General features: G+C 40.0%; 1 protein-coding gene across 1 annotated transcript; it reads right to left on the bottom strand.

The window, feature by feature from the left end:
* Window positions 1-708: 708 nt before the first annotated feature.
* On the bottom strand, window positions 709-21745 carry LOC108668137. The gene is made up of 3 exons (XM_018155293.2): window positions 21490-21745; window positions 7100-9954; window positions 709-4563 (listed from the first exon to the last, which is right to left on the bottom strand). The coding sequence occupies exons 2-3, from the start codon at window positions 9938-9940 to the stop codon at window positions 4228-4230; spliced, it is 3177 nt and encodes a 1058-aa protein (XP_018010782.1). The 5' UTR covers window positions 9941-9954; window positions 21490-21745; the 3' UTR covers window positions 709-4227.
* Window positions 21746-22632: the final 887 nt, after the last annotated feature.

A 22632-nucleotide genomic window follows, 5' to 3' on the forward strand; every position in this document is an offset into this window, starting at 1 on the left:
ATAGGACATTACTTAATCGAATTCACTTAAACTTCAGTCCGTTTAACCTTTAGGAATCTGTTGTTGCGATGTAACTAGGAAATAAGGGAAGATGAAGGAGGCAAAGGCTGACCAGAAGAGGAGAGTGAAGGATTGTGCAGATCCAAAAACCTGCTGATCTCTTATTTAGGGCTTCATCATCCGTGACGGGCGGCGGCTACTAGGTGATCCAATTGAAGACGATAACACCTCTCTCAATCAACATTTCTCAGACTCACCGGTGAGTGCAGCTTTACAAGTTAATTACGATGTTAAATGAAAAATCTCAAAAATTTTAAGGAACTTAGAAATTAAGGATATTAGCTGTGGCTGATCAAATAGGGCAAAGTACAGCTTCGTGGTTAATTCAAAGCAACGCTGACGGATGCACGTCACCATAGCTTCTCTGATCGGGTGCGTACCGCGCGACACGAATCGGACGGATGAAGTGTCGCGCGGACGGAAAAAAAGAGTTGGCCTTTGAAAATATCGAAGCGATATTTTCAAAAAATGTTCATAAGGAAATATTTTGGTGGTGCGTTAATTCAAGCTTTGACGTAGTTGAAAATATGAATAACAAAAGAAGAAACAATAGATAGGATGGTTTCAAATCTTATCAATATAATATATAAAAAAGTTGAAATTTGCGGAACAAGTGCCAACTGACAGAAAAAAGCCGTGAATTTTTTCAATTGATTTATTGAGGCTTTCGGATGGCCTCTTTCTCTGACATGGCTTCATTTACTATGGTCATCTATAGTTTAAACGACTCAGAATTTACCGTAGCTCAATAACGGCACAATTCTTTGAGCGCCCAATAGTGCAGTACAGGAAGATATTACCTTCACAAATAAAATGAATGGTAAAAAAGAACGAATATTCATTTGTGAGTTCGTCGTTCTGTCAAGTAGTGCCATAGTGTAAAAATTTCACGATTGCTCTGTCAAGAGATCGCGCTGTAAAAAAATGATATCGTCAGTAAGTGGCGCCAGGTCTCAGCGGTCATTGCAGTGAAAGTGGCAAAATATGACAAAATTTCAAGCACCACAGCACCTCAGAAATACGGAGATCGATGTAGGGATAAGTGAAGAACAACATAGGAGGCAAGTCACTTCCACGAGATGCCGCTGCTAGCACGAGTGGCGACAAAAAATTAAAAGAATCCTGTCCTATCCAACTACTCAACCCCACTGTCAAATACCGAAAGCTCAGTAGTGAGGAACACAAAACCGAAGCAATTTGGAACGTAAAATCTCGTATGACTTCTGACGACTTCAGAAAACGTCCTGCGCAGCAGAGATGTATAGTGGCAGAAATTCAAGCGAGGTATTTTTATACTTTGATATTCATTTATTTCTCACCTCCAAATCTACAGTATCATAAACATCCGGCAGCCTCAGGCATGCCCACAAGAGAAAATACTAAAGTTAATTTCACCCATAAATACAAATTTAATTTCTTTCAGTTGACGCCTATGTGCAACTAGCACATGAACGATTGAACATAGGATGCTTTTTCCTAAATACAAGAAACGTTTCAGCGACAGGTACATTTCAAGACGATTACAGTTGGCAGAAATAATTTCAAGACACGCAATGCAATGACGAGTATGATTTTACAGTTGCATAATTTTATACATAATCAGACACTACACAGAACGTAATTAAATGCACCGCACATTAAAATTAAATAGGGTCACATGAGAAAATACACGTCGCTAATATGGTTTAAGTGTATATATACATAGCATTAACTCTCTAAGAACGAACACATAATGAGCTATTATATACGAATACGCAATCAAAATATGCATTAACATTTCGAATAAACTCTCACAGCAATTGGAACAACTATATATTTTTCATCAGTAACAAGAGTACATATCAATATATTCATTCATTTGTAAATACAACGATCAAAGGCCAATAGTGTTTTTCTTTGCAGCTAAAGGACAGAAAAAAATGGATTGGTACGAGAATTTATCATCCGCAATAGTTTTCTATACTGTTTACTAACGCGTCGGCAAAGAAACCATTCCGCACCGGAAGTTACAAATGTTCATCACCATCAAGACGGAAGGTCGCAATCAGCGACATCAAAGAAAAAAATTTCAAAATCGTAATCATTCATCATTCACAACTAGGGGAAGGCTGTCAGTTGAGCCAAGAAATTTAGTAGCATTTTAGAGGGGACGAAGAATAAGAATGGGCAGGTGAAGAGCAATAGAAAAAAAAACATAAACACACGATGTTGCTAACACGAGACGCTGGCGACCAGCAAGAGACCGAGAATGGTATCCTATATACTCAAGAACATAATCCCAAACTGAGGCCCGCATTCAGACGCAGTGAGCTCAGTCGTGGGGTGATCAGGATTAATGCAACGTTGAAATCCTAAACGCTTGTCTCCAAATACACTGCAGAAGACCTCCTAAAATGTTCTTTACTCTGACTACAAAGCGATAATGGGTTACATAAATTACAGACTTAAGATTACCAAAATAATAGAGGACACTGGTAAGGACTGGAAGCATAAATTTCAGTGACGTCATAACGAGTGCCTCTAACGGGACTTGATCTCAACAACAACATTCCAACAATAATTCGAACCAAGTTGCGTAAAATCAATCAGCTTTCACCCTTTCCTTCTTGCGCATTAATAAGCCACAAGTAACTAGTTACAAGCTGCAGGGCTCAACTTTTTAAACACAGCGAGAAGCAAGCACAGGTGCAGGTGGCAAACAGGCGTCAGAATCTCGCATCAAATTCTGGCCCAGAGTTCGGAATCAAAATTAGAGAAGGGACAAAATTCCAGTTCATACTTCGGATTGTCTATTCCATGAATGTAATAGATTGAGCTAAAGCGAGTTAGCTAGAATATCATTTCTTATTTCTACGTTATTTAGTACAAGTTGCGTACATAACTTGACCAGTTATTTACCTTTCTAAGTTTCTTATTCTACAACTCACAGCTGATAAAATTCTCCTATCTAATGGTAAGGATATAATCAACATGTCGATGGCTATATTTCAACAATGACTCCTAGTAAAGCTCAAGAATGGGAAGTCGACCGCAACATAATATCAACTAAATAGATCGAGAATACAAGCTTTGCGCGAAAGGCACGCTTTCCAATAAACCAATCCGATACAGGCTTAGCTCTATAAATAAACTAGAGGATATAATTCAAGATCGTGAATGAGTTCCATGACACGGAATCTTGTCTTCGGGGTCTAGTTCCAAGTTTTCGTTGGATTACGTTCATTATTTTTACTAGATCTAATTTATCTTGAGACATAGAATCTAAAATACGGCACTCTCAAAAACCTTCCTATAGTGAACGAATTGATACAGGCAAGTAATTTATTAATGGTTAATTTATACATTCATCAGGTTTAATAGACGTGAATTTGGTTTCAGTATGTTGCAAAAATTAATCGAATTGGCCTCCAAAATTCTGTGATAAAAAAAGTTGGAGGCTCTAAAATGAACAAGAAAACCACCAAAACGACGAACAAATCTTAGCCTAGGCAGCAACGCAAGCGAGAATTGATACGAAGACTAGAAATTCGTCATGAGACGACTTTAAAAACATTGTGTATGTAAACTGCCGCTTAAGCTCAGACCACGGGAAACGTTCAAGCAGAACCACTGCACATCGAGGTTTTCAAATTGCAGACTATGATTACGATACGCAATAGATTCATAGGCAAATCATGCCGTGCCATTTGCAGTCGTTGTTACTAGAAGCTTGACTTTTCTGCCGCAATTCCACTCAGGTTTCTCGTGTAAAATTTGTGGAGGAATATTTTTTGTGAAATGACACATGTGTACATAAAAGCAGTAACGAGTTCAGGGGAAATAACACAGCGATCGAGACAGACGGAAAGCGAGACTATAACTAATGTCTTGCCACATGGACATTGCAACCGACTCACTGAAGCGAAATTGCATATCCCTCGCTGTACACATCGAGAGTCTCATATTATTCCATCCTTAGCACGTCGCATATTTATTGGCTCTGAGGGCTAAACTAATTCGAGCTTCAGTTTCCACATAAACTCCAGTTGCATTAACCTCCAATCGCATTGCACATCGCCGAATACAGTGGATTATACATCTATAGAGTATACCATGAAAAAATCGAGCACATTCGTCGAGTCCTCAAACAATTCAAGGAGCTGTTTCTAAATGATTATTCACTAATTATTAAAAGAAAGTTCCAGTCCAATTTTCAGACGGTGTCGGAGGTGAATTTTGAAACACACTCCCAAAGTGTTTGGAGTAACTGCCTCCTCCATGGCTCAGGTTGTTGTCAGCAGGCTGGTGAAGTGCCTGCTGGTGTAGCTGTCGCCGTATTTGGTTGGTATAACACTGAAGTACGTAGTTGGATCCCCGATTATTGTCCCAGAACTCGCTGCCTCCAGCTGTGTACCTGATGCAGAAGGTCAGTGAGCCGTTCTCTTGCAAGAAGCTTCCCCACAATAAGAAAGAGAACTTGTCAGAGAAGCCATCGCACGAGCCATGGACGTACGAAGCGGTAGCCTGAAACATGAACAAGATTAATGGTCTGTAATTGGATCAGATTATAATTATTAAGTCTCAGCGATTTGAGGGTCAAGTAGGTATCTGGTGATTGAATTTATCCCTGCAACGTGACAAGGCTCATATTGCTTAAGAGGAATCGAAAGAAAAATCATAATCAAATAATAAATAATAGCAATTACATTACAGTAAATCATTTTTCGGTCGGATAAAAACAGTCTGTGGCATTTAATTCTAAATCAGATTATAACAAGTACTATAGTACTATGATGAACACTAACTCATCAATAAAACTTTTTACAGAATTAAACAGAACCAAACTAATTTTGGTTCGTTGAAGGCGGGTCGAAATTCACACTGTAGATATTCATTCATAATTACTGCGCATGTACTCGTGTTTAAATTTTATCTCGTACATTAGAAAGATAGACGTTATCATCATGGGCTTAGAAATTAGTAACACGAGTAAAAACTGCTATAGGTTGGAGCATCATCACTCGAGACCAGAATACCGTATTCATATACGGTATACAAAAAATTCATAGAAAGACAATTTTCCAGTGTAATCCAAGAAAAAACTGATATGACCGAGTGACCAATTAAATCAGTCTACCGTATTATAAACTGTATATATTAGACTGGCCCACATGAAATATACGAAATTTCATGAAAATTAAAGTCGCATAGTGTCTATTGGGATCATACATTATCGATTTTTCTCTTATGTCTTTGCTCCAAATTTCCAAAACCACAACTTCAGCTTTAAAAAGGCATAAATGTTTCTGCGTAACAAATCCACAAGTTAGCCAATTTATTTTATTACAAAAAACTATTTCGAATTCATGTGCAACGACCAAAAAGTCATTGAGTTTTTCTTTGACGATTAATTCGATGACTACAAAAAAAATATATAGCGTCTTCTCGTACACGGTTAAGAAAAGCTCGAGTTTTGTACACGCGAATTAATTGAAACGCTAGTCAAAGAATTAATGACGCAAACGTCAACCGCGAAGAGATCACGGAAATGACAAGATCATGAAGTTCATGCAAGAATACAGCAGATAAGCAGCGATCAAACCAAACTAGGAAGCCCGCTATAAATGATAAGGAAACACGACAAGAAGAGACGTGTTATCCGAGCTGATAACGCGGTAATTCTCAAGAGTTCATTCCTGCAGCACACCTACATGAGTAACCACTAACACAAGCACATTCACACACGGCCAGTACCTACTCAAACCGTTAGTAACCTAACCATTTTTTATCACTTTCCAAGCCATCAGGTTTTCCGGCGTTGTACTATACAAGACATTACCTTAATCCCAATCCATTTATTTAATTTTGAAGCCAAAATAGGTCAATTAAAAAAATTTCTGTTCTAACTCACATTCAGCGTAGAACGCCCGCCTATTCAGGTCCAAGTTTCAAATTCGAATTCAATTTCTTTTCATGTTGAATAAAATGTACACGTACCTACTACAAATCACATTGAAAAAATTTTTAATGTACTTTTCTCCTCCCGTTATAAAAGGCCAAGTGATTGGACTACCAGAAATAAAATATCAAGTTTGGTTAAGTTCATGGCACAACCGGCACCGTGGACACACGCTCAAATAGCCTTGAATATTTACAGCACGAGGCTTAATAAATACAATGGCGCTAAATAAATTCCACAACTATATAATTAATTTCATGCACTTGCCATGATTTTTTTCGATTTTACTTTTCAAGTCAAATTCCATTCATTTTACACACACGTAAGATAGATTCTCCACATTCGTCACGTTGTATTCAAACATTAATACTTTTTCCATAGAACACCTACCTACACAGCGGCCATATTGTTCGAACAACCTCAATTTGACGGTTTTCGTAAATTGTACTTTAATTATTTCACATACTCGCCACGCATCTTACATACTTTTTAAACATAGTTTTCATGCGCTAATTCTCATTAATTTTCCGTTTATTTTTTCATTCATTTCAACATATTTTTTTCATGATCACACACTGTTCTTTCAAGTCTACAGTCAATCAAAGATTAGCCAGACTTTCAGATTCCCGTTTAAAAAAAGGGAAAAATCGGATTTTTACTTCCATAATGCATTTTACAATCATGATTAAGTAATTAGAATTATCATTTTTTCGCGATTTTGTCCTAGATGCAAGAGAAAAAGAGAAAAAAACGCAAGTTGATGTTGCTTGCCTGCTTGCCTGTTTGAGTTTGTTTAAGATTTGCCTAGCTTCACAGATCACCGACGTCAAATTTTAGATAATCCTCACTAGGAAATATTATTGCGCCTTCTTTCGAGAATTGCGTTAGAATAGGATCCATGTCAGATCGAGGCACTGAGGAACGGGATCTAAATAATCTAGATACAGTGCAGTTATAGTAAAATAAAATTAAAATAAAATTGTCATGGTCTACAAAGTGAACTAAAACGATGGTTATTTTTTGCATTGGTATATGAAAGAGGCGTGTCAACAAATTTTTTCCTCGTGAATAATGCACTTAAAAAAGTAGCATCGAACTCACCTCATGAAAATTCCTCCAGCCATCGAAAGTATACCTCACAACGACATGCTTGTGGAAGTCCAAGTTCAAGACGCGAACGTATCCCCTTACACTCATATCGTCACCAACACTGATTGTTTCCAGAGAAACTTTATTGGCACGAACTCTGTCCAAGAATCCAGGTAGCACACATGGTTGCTGAAACAGTGGCATTAGCATTTTTTTCTGGGCTATAGCAGTATATCTGTTGGAGTTACAGCTGCTAAGGAACAGTTGTGAAGAGCTTGGTGAATTTTCGCTTTCGTCCTCTGCTTTTGCAATTCGCAAGTCTCCGAATGCGGATTTGGGAACATTAGGAACACCCTCCAAGAATGTCCGGCATTCCGCCAAATCAAGGCCGAGTGAATCGGCAAATCGGACAATTTTCTTGGTGCCAGGAGTTCCCGGGGGCGTTTTGCCACATTTCAAAGATGAAGATCTCTTAATACGAAGACTAAGATCTTCCTCCACGGGGTCTGCAGACGAATCCCGTGAAGATTCATCACTCGGCTGTTGAACATTCATTTCAGGCGTTTCAATTTGTAGACGATTCAATTTTTCATCTAATTCGTGCTGATCGACTTCATCGTGGAGTGATACGTCTTCTTCCGGTTCAGATAACTCGTTTTCGTCTAATTGTATAACAGTGGTAATGCTAGGGTCATACGCATCTTCAGCGGCGTATGATAATTTTCTAACAGTTTCCTTATATTGAAGTAAATGCTTAAATTTTCCCTCAACGACTGCTGGAACGTCTTCCTCGTCCTGTGCGTCATCGTCAGCGTTACTAACTTTGCCAGCTTCGTCATGATTTTCGTCGACTGAAATAGGCACACTGCACGCACCAGACGCGCTAGAAGCGTTTTCTGTTTCAGCGACAGGCCAAGAATTTGGAAGATTTGTTTCTGCGTTTAACGGACTTGTCGGTTCTGAAGAATCACAATCTCTCATAGACCCTGGAGAACTAGGTTCACTAGAATGTTCACTTGCACTTAATGGTGTCCCATCGTTCACTTTTGCATTAAGAGTGTCAACATTTGAACACGAAGCGCCACTTGACTTTGATTGACCTTCTCTGACCTTGTACCGCCGTCTCCTCGAGAAACTAGGCACCGAAGGCTCGCACTCATCTCGCATTGTTGCAATTGTAGGTTCACTAATATCAGGACCCGACAACTGAGCCCTTTTCAGACTGTCGCACACAGGCTGTGATTCAGGGGATGGCCGGGAGTCGCACTCACTGCTTGAGAGACTAGCTTCGTCTCGCTGTGCCGGTTGACCACACACTGCCGCTGTTATCAGCTGAGGTTGAATAGCAGCCGCAGCAGAGGTAGCGGCGGCAGCAGCGTCAAAAGAAGCAGTCGAGGTCGTGTGCCAACTATGAGCTGTGGTGCCAAGCGTGGCATCGATGCTAGAGGAAGCTCTCAAGTCACCCATTGCTGTATGGTCATGGTGCTGCCATTCTGTTGACCACGCCTCGTGGTCTGGTGATCCTAGCATGCAGCTCGTGACACATGCCGGGCTAGACAACTCGCGCTTGTCTGATTCGGGTTCTGAAGTCACGGGCCGATTTGACTTACAAAGCTGGGTCCTGAAAGCACCGAAACCTCCGGATGAGCACACCACTTGAGATTCGTGCTTTTTAATAGGCTCTGCGACTTGGCGCTTGAATGACAATGTTTCGGTGGTAGGTGCCCTGGCAGGCAGGAGGGCCAAGCACAAGCCTCCGGGTAAAGTTAGACCTGAGCGGTAACCAGGAGGCGAGCTCCAACGCAGGGTTTGCTGCTGATATATTTTAGGAGGTAAGTCACAGCTCCTGCGGCGCTGATCTTTTGGAAAATTCTCTAAGATGGAAGGATCAAGTGCTTTGGGAGGTACATTACGAAATCCTTCGGGGGGAGTTACTTTGCCGAACTTTTCAGCATCATCAGAAGTCGAATCGCTGAACTCATGCACAGGGTTGATTTTATTGCAATTCTGCGACGACTTGTCATCTGTGTCAGGCCTCACATCCCTAGAAAAGAACTTTACGGAGTCAGGAACGGAATCAAGATCTGTGTACAATCCTGAATCTGCCCCAGATAGTTCACAATATAGACCAGAATCTACAGCTGTAAGCTCACTCAATGAATACGTCATGCCTTGGATACCTTCAACAAATGATGTAAAAGATAATATTTCTCGTACTGCCTTGAGGTCAGTGGAATTAGTGGGAGATAAAACATCATCGGACGGCGAAGAGAGAGTGCTTGACATCATATCGTCCCTGAACATCACCGGTGACGTCACAGACGTGACGCAACCACTCTCAGGTCTATCGCTAGATTCCCCTTTGCTGTCTGCCCATATTTTGCCCCTTTTCTCATGATCTGACAGTGATGATTTTTTAGAGATACTATCGCTAGATTGAGCAAACTCGACTGAAAGCCCTTGTCCGTCTTCGGGCGTAACTAAGCCAAAGTCATAGTGAAGATCAGAATCCTCCTCGGAACATTTATGGGTAGGAGAGTAATCAATATGCATGGTTGGTTCGGAAGTGACCACGTGCAACGGCTTGCTCAGCAACAATTGATCGCAAGTTGCGTCGACAGACACAGAACGACCTTCCATTCTCTGATGCAGAGGAACCATGTCATCCCTTGTGGCCGAGTACCTTATTTTCGCTGACACTGATCTAGCCAAGCCTTCTGCCCTCGCGCGGCAATTCATGTTAAGCAACGAAGTCAAGCTACACGGTAAGGGCCAGAGCGTCGATGCACTGCTGCGGCCGCTCTGTGAACTGCTGCCACATGACTTCTCCAGAGTGTCGCCGTGCCTCTCCATTCTGAGGTGTGGATCTGAAACAATGGATAAATAATTTAAAACATAACGATATATGTAAATGATTCAATCGATGGGCTATAAAAACAAAAAAAAAATGAATACAAAAATATGATAATTCGGCTCGAAGATCGAGCATACATGGATATCCGATTGCATGCCACCATTGCGTACGACGGAAAATTCAAAAAAAATCTACAGCTGAAAATAGAGATTTTAGAGACGCTCGTATGAAAATATCTCTCAAATATTTTGCGATTAACTCGATAAATATGTACGGAAATAATCTAGGGTGATTTTGGATCCAATAGAGTCAAACTATAACCATAAGAATAGGGCTAGTGAGGAAAGTATGACGAGAGCTTGGTAAATTGGCCACGACAACGCAGTTGAAAATCTGCCACGACCACGTCGTTGGAAACTTACCACGACAACGCCTTTGGCAAGCTAGCCACGACAACGCCTTCGGCAAGCTAGCCACGACAACACCTTTGGCAAGCTAGCCACGACAACGCCTTTGGCAAGCTAGCCACGACAACGCCTTTGGCAAGCTAGCCACGACAACGCTTTTGGCAAGCTAGCCACGACAACGCCTTTGGCAAGCNACTGGTAAGCTTGCCGCGACAAGTGTCGCTGTTCAACTATATTAATGGCGACGTCAGAGTTGCAGCACCGGTTGGCAGGGAAGGGCCGCGTAGCAACATGGCTCCTCCGGCCGTCATACGTGACCGGTTCTGCAGGAGCCCCTGAAGGGCATTCGGCGCCCGAATGTTAATTACCTAGACTGGGATAAGTGAAAGGTCACTGGTAACGCATTAGAGAGGATCGAATATTAGCCGCCAACATTTGGAAATTGAAGAATTATATTCTACTGACAGAAATTTAAGATTTCATTTTACGGACAATTCTAGATCCTGTTTGGGAGTCTGTTGAAATAAATGCCAACGAACACTTGAGAAGAAAAGGATAAAATTTAATGAAACGAATTCAGCTGCCTTGTAGTCATTATGCATGAAATATTCTAAGGTAAATTTTTGATCTATAGAAATAAACTTTTCACTCGCGCTCACACTCACTGCTCTCGACTAAGAAGAGCACCGCCTTCATATAGCTTCATGTTAAGAAGGTCCACGATATTTTAAATTCTTTAAACGTGCGAGTGTTTAAATGCGATGCGAAACAAGCAGAAATAATGCGAAGGACAAACAGTAGACATTTCATAACACGTGTTGCCTTGGCGCATTCGCTCGTGTGCAGGTAGCAGCGAGCAATAAAACAGGAAACTCTCCTAAAGAATGCTTTGTATGAGAACTAAGATTGCGTTGTCTCAAGTTAGTCTGACTCGTCACTCACTTGTTCGCTGCAGCAGTATACACGTGCCACTGCCATTACCCTATAAAATTGAGTGCTTTCTTGTCGCAAGATTGATAAATTTTCGATAATAAAAATTAAATACATGCAAATTACAGAAAAACAGTACATGTTTCATGCTATCAAAAATAAATAAAACTGTTTTATGTCGTGACATAAAATTGCGGTTACCCAAAGTAACAAGTGTATTTAAAGTTTCAGGTACCGAACACGTAATCCAATTTTTTTCTTCAATGCACCTATTCATTAAAATTCTACCTGACTAAAAAACGCTTCATGAAGACAAGAATAATACTTGGAAACTTCTTGTGGAATGAACCTGTCATACTATTGGAGGCAGAAATCATTTCTTGACGTATCTTTCACAGTTATTTTTTGGTAGCCCATATGATTAAGCCTTGAAGTTTCTGTCACTAAATAATACGCATGGGCGCAAGCTTTAAACCTATTAGTGTCCGATTCCCCAATCTTGTAGGGAATAACATTAATAATAAAAGCACAGATAATTTCGCACTAGCAATGAATAGGAGATAAAACTGACTCGAGTCTACGCTTTCATTCGTTAATGCGCACGCTGAGTCTAAATTCAGTCAGCACATTACTTGCACGGCGCATCACCCACATTGATAATCAAATGCTACACAACATAAAAAAGGGACTCAGTTGCTCTCGCCTTGGCAACAACGACCCGCCTCACGAAGCAACCAAGATATTTGAAAGAAATACTAATTAAGCGGAGATTTATCCACTAACTTAAGCTAAACCAGTCAAATACAAATAGATCTTAGTACTCCGTATTCAGTGTTGAAGAGTTGGGACGGAAGTAAAAAATCGTAACACAAATCAGAACACGACAACCAGGAGATGTTTATCATACCTTTATTGATTTGCACAAGCGGACTATAAATGCTCGAAAATTATAAATGCTCTGATTCACGAGGTTGTAATCGATATTAGAAGAGCGTGTAAAGGAGTGAAGAATACAGTTCAAGCAGATCCATTGCAGCCAAGTGCTAGCTTTACTGACGTTTTGACGAGTTCTGCCGTAGCAATAACGTACAAAAACGAGCGAAGGCTGCATTGCTAGTCTGTTGCAGCAGCTAGTGCTGTCAAGTCAAGGAATGATAAGAGCGTGTGGTGTGGTTCATGGTTCAGTGGTAGTAGCTGGGTCAGGTTCAGTGGTAGTAGCTGGGTAAATGAATAGAAGATAAAACTGACTCGAGTCTACGCTTTCATTCGTTAATGCGCACGCTGAGTCTAAATTCAGTCAGCACATTACTTGCACGGCGCATCACCCACATTGATAATCAAATGCTACACAACATAAAAAAAGGGACTCAGTTGATCTCGCCTTGGCAACAACGACCCGCCTCACGAAGCAACCAATATATTTGAAAGAAATACTAATTAAGCGGAGATTTATCCACTAACTTAAGCCAAACCAGTCAAATACAAATAGATCTTAGTACTCCGTATTCAGTGTTGAAGAGTTGGGACGGAAGTAAAAAATCGTAACACAAATCAGAACACGACAACCAGTAGATGTTTATCATACCTTTATTGATTTGCACAAGCGGACTATAAATGCTCGAAAATTATAAATGCTCTGATTCACGATGTTGTAATCGATATTAAAGAGCGCGTATAGGAGCGAAGAATACAGTTCAAGCAGATCCATTGCAGCCAAGTGCTAGCTTTACTGACGCTTTGACGAGTTTTGTCGTAGCAATAACGTACAAAAACGAGCGAAGGCTGCATTGCTAGTCTGTTGCAGCAGCTAGTGCTGTCAAGTCAAGGAATGATAAGAGCGTGTGGTGTGGTTCATGGTTCAGTGGTAGTAGCTGGGTCAGGTTCAGTGGTAGTAGCTGGGTCATGGGTCAGGGGTGAAACATGGTTCATGCTTCGATGGTAATAGCTGAGCACATGGTTCAATGGTAAAGCAATGTTCACGGTTCTGTGGTAAGTACACGGTTCGTGGGTAAGTGGTAAAAGCATGGTTCATGGTTCCGTATTAAGAACCTGGTTCAATGGTAAGGGCATGGTTCGTGGTTCAATGGCAATAGAATTATACAAAGTTCAGTGGTTCACATGCCATTTATTTCGGACCATTTATTGGTATTATCACGGAACCATACTTGAACCATGGAACCTTCAATATTGTGAATGGATGAATCAAACCATTGCAGAAAGTTGGACCATACATCAAAGTTAAAGAAAAAGCTTACACAAGATAAAGTCTCAATCAGCAATTTATTTTTGCATTAGGAGTTCAACCAATCAACAAGTTTAACTTGTGACGTTAAGTGCACGGCAAATAAAAATAAAAACTCGTGATCGAGCAGCCTGAATACCTAGCCTCGAGCTCTATATTTCCTGGCACAGATAAAACTTCTATCCATATTCTAGCAGTTTGTTTCAGCGTAGATATACGGTATATAAACTTATTTAACGAGTCATGTAGTATTTATATTACAAGACGGATTATTGTTTTCTCATCGCCTAGACCGCGATCGGCAAAAGTGTGCACAAGTAAAACAAATACACTAAACGTAAACCGTGCAAATATAAATAAGGAAAAATGTCTTGAATTTGCAATTAAAACCTGTAATGCCTAGGAAATGAAAAAAATGTCGTTTTTACACTCAGAAATGTAACATGCACGTGCTGTTTGGGACAATTTCATTTTTTTTATAAACAACAAAAGTCTTGAATCGTGAAAGAATGAAGACATAAATGCCTGCAAGCATATTTACAAGTTCCTGATAATATACGGTATATAAACTTATTTAACGAGTCATGTAGTATTTATATTACAAGACGGATTATTGTTTTCTCATCGCCTAGACCGCGATCGGCAAAAGTGTGCACAAGTAAAACAAATGCATTAAACGTAAACCGTGCAAATGTAAATAAGGAAAAATTTCTTGAATTTGCAATTAAAATCTGTAATGCCTAGGAAATTAAATAAATGTCGTTTTTACACTCAGAAATGTAACATGCACGTGCTGTTTGGGACAATTTCATTTTTTTTATAAACAACAAAAGTCTTGAATCGTGAAAGAATGAAGACATAAATGCCTGCAAGCATATTTACAAGTTCCTGATGACTGTGAAAATAAACACGAAAAGCTTGCCAAGCCTTGCAACGATCGCCTATGCGAAAGCGGCTCAGGCCCTCTCTTTAGATTCTGTATACATTGAAATATATTAAGCAAATTATAGATACCAAACTAAATAAACTGTAGTATTCACTCATTTCAACTTGCTTTAGGAACAATCATGTTTATTTGCCAATACTTGCACTTAACATACACAGCTTCAAGTGTATGCGCTCTAAATACATACATTAATACATCCATCAACTTTTGAGCTCTAAATACATACATCAAAATTGATGGAGTTATGAGCGGTATACTTTTTGATTGATTGATTTTTTATTCAAAAAAAATCAATCTTGATCAATCAATAAATTTTGATTTTTTATTCAAAATTGATGAAGTTATGAACGGTATACACAGCAATACGATAAGTATGAAAGGTATATTGTATACAAAAAATGTATATTGTATACAAAATTCGATAAGAATGAACGGTATATTTTTCATACCAATAAAATTAGTATGAACGGTATTTTGCTGACAAAACACGGTGAGTATGAAGGGTAGAAAGATCATAACAATACCGTAAGAATATACGGTATACTGTTCAAGAGTTCATAGCAAAACGATCTGTATGAACATTAATCTGCGCAAAATACGGTAGGTACGAAAGGTGTGTGTTCATTCTACGGTAGATATGGAAGGTGCAAAATTCATAAACTATACAATAGTATAAACTTCAATCGATTATTAACAGCAACAGAGCATGACTAGAAACAGATTTTGAACGAATAGTGTATCAATGACAATATAGAAAGAACAGCGATAATCATGGTTGATAAAATTTAAAGGAAAAATGACTCCATAAAAAGATTTAAAGGATAATTGAGTCCAATTAACATAAACTCCATAAGAGAATAAACACCTATTTATTATCGATAACCAAGAAAAACATCCAGTTTTCACGACACCGGTTAAGTATATAGGTACTAAAGTATTTTTGTTGACTTACAAATATGATCAAATGTGTTTTTAAAGATCATAGTACGCTTCGTTGAACAAGAAAGCGGCCGTTACCGAGAGATGTATAGAGAAGGGAACAATATGCATGAAGGACCAGTCTGAACGTTTCGTTGGATACCACTTTTTATAATCAGAAGGTTGGCGAATTTTAATTGCACACTTTCTTTGCTTAAAAATTTATTTCAAATAATTCGTTTTGATGGTTGAAAACTTAGTCGTCTTGATAAATGACACCGATATCAATAAGGATAGCAATGACGCACTTTCAACACAAGTGAGAAAGTCTCGTAAATAAGCGCTGATGTATACGCACACAGCTCCACTATCACTCGAAAACCTAACAAACTAAGCTATATCACATAAGGCACTAATCCTAAGAAGTTTATTCGTAACTCGTGTTCTCATTTCCGCATAATTCATCAATAAATTATTCATTACAGTTACAATTACGAACTCATTTCCGCATAACCAACAACGAGGACGCGTCGGATATGCTGTGCTACATCAGCACACTCCGCGGCTGACGCTGCCTGAGACGCGCGCTTCCTGAGGTTGGCGGTAGCACGTGATCACGCCTCGGGCAGACCCCGCGCCCGACGCGTGCGTGGACGAGATCACCACACACGCTTCTCGTGCTCGACCGAAATAGAGACACCCGCCGCGATAGCGACACGTGACTACGGAAGAGAAGTCGCAGCGACGACGCGGTGTATTTCAGTGAGTCATTGGGACGCTACATCGAAATGAAAACGACTGCTGAAATAGTAACTTATTTGGCACAAATTAGATGGTCGCGGTATTAAAAAAACGGTGAGGACGATTGCACGTGACTGGGTATTGGGTCACAGCGACGCGATGTATTTAACCGCGAGTGGCGGAGTCCTGATAATATACTGCGAAATAACTAGGACTACGGGGAACGCGATATGTGACTATACGCTCACGCACGGTTACGTTGCGGCTTGCGTCGTGACCGCGAGGGACGCTGATCAATAATCAAGTAGGTACTGTCAATCCAATGCAAATGTAAACCAGATTTTTCTTTGAAAAGTGCTGAAATTTACTAAATGATAATTTATCAGAAAAGTTAGAAAATTTCTACTTTTTTCCTACCTTCTATGATGCAGCTTTGATATTGGCAGCTAGTGGGAGTGCAACTACTTACAATCGGTGCCAAGCGTGAATGGAGGTATTGTTGAATGGAAGCGGAGACTGCTGATACTGCGTGTGCAATCGAGATGTAAAACCCAATGATGCGGTGAAGTGAATATGGGAGTTGCAGCCTGATGATCAATGTGTTTGGATGAGGGGAGTGAGGCTAATGGCAACGTGGATGAGAGGTGAGAGGCTGATGCCAATGTGGATGTGGGGCAAGAGGCTGATGGCATTGTGGATGAGAGGTGAGAGGCTGATGACAATGTGGATGTGGGGCGAGAGGCTGATGGCATTGTGGATGAGAGGTGAGAGGCTGATGGCAATGTGGATGTAGGGCGAGAGGCTGATGGCATTGTGGATGAGAGGTGAGAGGCTGATGGCAATGTGGATGTGGGGCGAGAGGCTGATGGCATTGTGGATGAGAGGTGAGAGGCTGATGGCATTGTGGATGAGGTGAAAGGCTGATGGCAATGTGGATGAGAAAATTGGATTAATGGGTTGAATTTTTAGAGGATTGTGAGGGCGAGTAACTCCTGGTATAATATAGAGTAAAAACGACCATGGAAGAATGAGATTGAAGGAAAAACAGGTGAGAATGGACACCTAGCTGGAGGTTCAAAACAACTTCATTTCGAAAACTGTATTAACCAAAGGTAAAACCTACCCAAGTAGAAGTAGTAACACCGTATATACGTGTTCACAGCACCAACGCAATATAGTACCTACTAACCAGACACCTGACGCTATAACTCAATCTTTAATTAAACGATGTTCCTATGTCATTTGTTTGGTGGGTGTAGGTACAAACCTAGCAATGAAATGAAGCCAAATAAATTTTAGCAAATAGGCAAGTTCTACAAACCCCTTACTAAATAATTACCTGAATCACCACTCTTATATTATAAAAGATTATTCCCGACAAAGGTCGTTCGACTTGGCGCGCTTTGGTTTCATTGATCGCAGGCAGCTGTAGCACAGATGCGGGATGGCGCTATATGCACTCACAGAAATGACGCGAATTTGTCCAAATATCGATGCACTTTTGGCCCTGGTATAGATAAGATCATCCTGAACCAGTTTCCCCCCGGCAAATTAGCGTATCAGTGCTACGTGCAGCAAGTGTCACTATTTAGACAATATGACATATTCATTATTTTGGGCATTTCCATGATTGTTATACTATACGAAATTCATAACAACCGCTATTAATAGAGTCCGCCATCTTTTGTATATAGAATAGAAAAAAATATGCGTCATTCTTTGCAGCAATTAACTGCTCCCACAAACAATATTACCCACCTATGGTCATCACAAAATTGTATGTAACACTTAAAATGAATTAAACAGAAAAATCGTGCCTTGAGCTAATGCCGCTGACTGAAAATTAAATTGGTTTACTTAAAAAAGATAATCTGCTAAGCTGAAAGTAATAAGACTGCAGGTAAGAAAGGTTCGTCTGAGCAGTGAAAGGGTGGTACTCCAGCGTGATGCAATCGCACTGTAAAAGGACCATATAATACAGTTCGTTTTATGGTATCGATTGCATGAAGAAACTCGAAATGAGCAGAATAACACACACCACCGTTGTCTAACTCGCGTGGAAAATTCCCAATCGTTTAATGACATGATAGTATCATTTCCACGACGAATGCCTTACTCTCACAAATGATTATATGTAATGTTATTCCTACTACAGTCGAATAATCAATCGTGCAGTAGAGGGCCGTGTTATCAACAATCGATTACATGTTACTAGGCGGAGCGACAGACGCGTTCACGTTCGTGACGTCAGGTGCTGCCTGTGACGTCACGTGAGCGTCATGAACGTTAGCAAGGTGAAGCCAAGGTCACACGTTTTCCAGTGCATGATTCGTGTCACGTACGCACCTAAGCATATTTAATTTTTACAGCATAAATATTTTATTTCATTAAAAGTAAATTCCATGTCAAATCTGCCCGGGGAACAGTCTCAGGCTACAACAAATCAGTAGATAAAATCGGAACAGTTGTCGCCCCCAATCTTGGGGGAAGCAAGAAGAGGGGGTCAATATGGGGGTTCGTTCACGCGGGGCATCGATCCCAGCGACTTGGTAGTAAGTCAGCACTGGTGTTTATATTCCTATACTTCTCTGTGTACTACTGTAAAACTTGCACAATCTGGGTTGCAGTTTACTGATGTTTAAGAAGACCTAATTCTTTTATTCTGGTAGAAGACCTAATTCTGGTAGCATCGTGAAAAAAGGAAGATTCGCTGATCGAAAAGTAAACGATTTGGTAATAATATGCAGGTACCTATCCTAATGGAGAACGGAATAGTAATATTCCATATATATGAATACTATTACAATTAAATCGAATTACTGGTGTAACGAATGACTAGAAAAGAGGCCGGATTCCCAAAAAAATTCAAAAATATTGTGAAATCTACGCTAATTAGAACCATGCTTACAGCGAACGAATGCATTCTTTTTAGCATGGATCTCCTGCCACAAAACGCGTCAACAGCGAACTTCGTACCATACCAGGGATGCTGAACGCAAGTTCGTCATAGGCGGCCAAGAGAAATACGGGCTACACGCGACGTCGGGTCATTAGTCAGACAGGCACCTGAGCAGAGATTAATGGTTTCAACAGGTGTTTGGTTCCCCTTTTCCGTTTTCTTGTACCCCAGCTGTTGGCTAGACCAGAGGAAGTTCGATATTTGACATGGACGGCGACTTCCTCCTTGAGAGACTTGTTTTGTAGCGAATAATTGATACGAGTTCCTTCCAAAAAAGAAGTAGACGAGACAATGGTAACACATTATTTAATACAAAGAATGAAAGAAGTGATATGAAGAAGGCAGATTTTAAAAGCGACGTTTCGGAAGGAAACAAAGACAATTAACAAAACTGTCTACAATACGGACGGCATGCCGCTCACGACGAAAAGAAGTGCAGTTTAAAATGAAACCTTAAATTGCATTCAGTTTTAATGTGATTAAACATACCAATTCAATATGAATAATACAGTACGATTGAGTACTGATGCAATCAAGTATATATAATGGCGATCAACTTGAAGCAGGGTTATCGAGGCAGCAAATTACGAGAGTCGCTGACTACAAAGTCTCGAACACTCAAGTTATCACCCACAATTTTATCTCTGATCAATTGTGTGATAAACCAGACAGCAACAGCGTAAAGCAACGATCAATTGCCATGCAATCTAAGTAATATCATAAAGTTGGCAGAATATAATCGCAATATGAAAATGACGTTATTATCTCCCGTATCAACGTTCTGTAGTTAGATAAGAAACGTTTGCGCGTTCAGATAAGAGCGCATAAAACACACTTGACCATGAAAATAATTGCTTTCTTCTCCTGACAAGTTTTCTTTACCACTAATAGTAATAGCCAATTGAAAAAATTAAGGTTTTGCAATAAATTTGACCTCAATCTAATTAGAGCTTTAGAATTATGTAAAATCAGCCTCCCTCGTTCCATAGTCACATGCGAAGTTGGCGCAACTCTTTGCTCCTGACTTGATACGTGTCGGGGAGGTGTGGAGGTAGAGCAATGCCAGGGTTGCCAATACATGTCATGCCAAAGTTTGACCGACAAGACGGATGACTGACGAGCGTCCACACGTTTCAAACTTTCCTTCAGTCTTTTGCGCTCGCGGCAATAGGGGGAGCTCGTGCTGCTTGCTGCAGTAATCGCAGTTAGTGCCACAAAAATTAGGTTAAACGTTCAAGCGATGCAAACGTAGGGTACGCACACAGTGAAAGCAGGTTTGCCCGCGCGGGCAACCTGCTCCAACCTGCCACAAGAATGAACATAGGATAATAATGCAGGTGTTCACAGTGAAAACCTGTACGAATAGGCATCTGTATTCTATGGTTTCAGGCACCAGCCTGAGCAGGTAACCAGCACGCTGGCAACCTGCTTTCACTGTGTGCGTACCCGTACGCGTTGGTCCCGAAAATGGTTAAAAAATACCACAATGAGCGTTGATAGACAGCATTCCTATCAGCACCAGACAGCATTGACGTCTTCATTTTGGCACATTATTTTCAATGAAATTTTCGTTGCAGCCTTTGTTTGCTGTAGGATCGACTTCTTTGCACTAAGCAATCAATGCCGCATAGGCCAGTGCTCTCTTGTTCTTGTCACTTTAGCTTTTTGACTGAATTTTCCACAAACAATAGAAACTACGATATAATTCGATAAACTCACCAAAATAAATCGTGAAACCAGTGTCGAATATCTTGAGATATGAAAAACTAGAGCTAGGGAGAAACAATGTCACAGCTCCCAACATCAATATAGACAGAGATTGAGTCAAAGTTTGACCAATTAGTCGGTTGCCCGTCCACACAATGAGCATTGGGATTGGGACAGTTCGAAGAATTGATCGATAGACTAGGTATCAATCCTGATTTAAGTATTTATTTTGCTTCTATCCAGCTCAATTTATAAAATATACAACGCATAGAGCAAAACATTCATAGGTAAAATAGTTTTGTACTCGGCTAAAAAAACAGCAACATTAATACACTCGGAAGTCTCTCGCCGCAAATTCTCTGTACGAGAGTTCGGTTGAGGTCTTGAGGATTCACACCTGGTGTGAACTGCTCGAACGAAGAAATCGCTTGATTGTTTTGATTTGACGTCGTCAGAAACTCAGCACGACTGATGAATCCACCTAATTTGACCCTAAGTTGCTATAGTTTCTAACAGAAGCATTAATACTCAAGATACAAGATTTATTATTCTCTTACGAATTAGAACGTAATTCACAAAGATTGACGTGGCCAGTGGCAACATGAACATCCTCCTGACGACCTAGGTAGGCCTACGAATGTCATTGCAGAAGTCGAAGAAACGTTCTGCAACTCAAGGTCAGTCATTCATTTACTCACCCGGGTTTCCAACGAAAAATCTATTAGTATGTTGGAAGCATGTTCTTCTGAGAGATTTTGGAATACAAGCCTGATAAACAACACGTTCCGTAAATAGTAAAAAATAATTTTAACCCCGCGCACGCACCTCACCAACGTTTACTAAGCCTGCTAGCGGCTGACTGAGCTTTTCGTTCCATGTCCATGCAACACCAACTTTTCTCCCAATGCTCCCATACCCCTGGAATTTCACTACAACTAATGAAAATTGCTTTAACTTGAGTACCTAAAAAAACAAAATAAAAAAATATTGCTGGACATATGTTTGCTTTGTGAAAATACGTGTATAAAGTAAGAAATGGAACGAGATAATGGTGAGAAGCGGCGCGTCTCAGCTGCGCATGGAAGTTGCCGCGATGTGGTAGGGGACGTTTAGAGGACGGTCGTAACCAAATCGATCGTTTCTGCTGCCATGTGTTTTCTCCTACATCTCATTCCGAGAGATGATCCCCTATAACTAATATTCAGTTAGACGACGTTTAGCAGGAATACATTGTCCAGTGCGTATAGAAGAGTGTTTTATCATGATTTTAATTTTATCAGCTACCTACATACTTTGCGACGAGATGATCAGTATAATACTGCAGTTTCTAGCGGTGATTTTTCTCTCCTTTAATTAAGGTAATTATTACCAGCAGGTTAGATCGGCATTGACCTAGATAAAAAATCTCAGCAGTCCTAAAATCCTGTTAATAATAATTAATATTTTATGTTCTTTTTTGCGAATGGCCCGCGCAAACCCACATTCTTACAACACTTCTCTTTAATTCACTTCTTGTTGTTTGTTTGTTTATTTGTCTGCCACAAATCATATAATCGATATTTAACACACTTCTACCTGTCCAATCGATCTGAAATTTTGCACACTTGCGTAAAGTCGGAGACAATGCATGATTCTATTGACAGAATAATTAATTTTGAAAATTACAATTTTTTTCAATATTAAAAAAAATTGGCAAAATAATTTTGTCAGCTACAAATCTTATAAATGATATTTGACACATTTTTACCTGTCCAATTGATCTGAAATTTTGCATACTCGTGTGAAGTCGGAGGCAATGCATGAATAAATTGACAGAATAAATAATTTTGAAAAAATTTTAT

The sequence above is a fragment of the Hyalella azteca genome, unplaced genomic scaffold, assembly GCF_000764305.2.
Source record: "Hyalella azteca isolate HAZT.00-mixed unplaced genomic scaffold, Hazt_2.0.2 contig59, whole genome shotgun sequence".
Taxonomy (NCBI): domain Eukaryota; kingdom Metazoa; phylum Arthropoda; class Malacostraca; order Amphipoda; family Hyalellidae; genus Hyalella; species Hyalella azteca.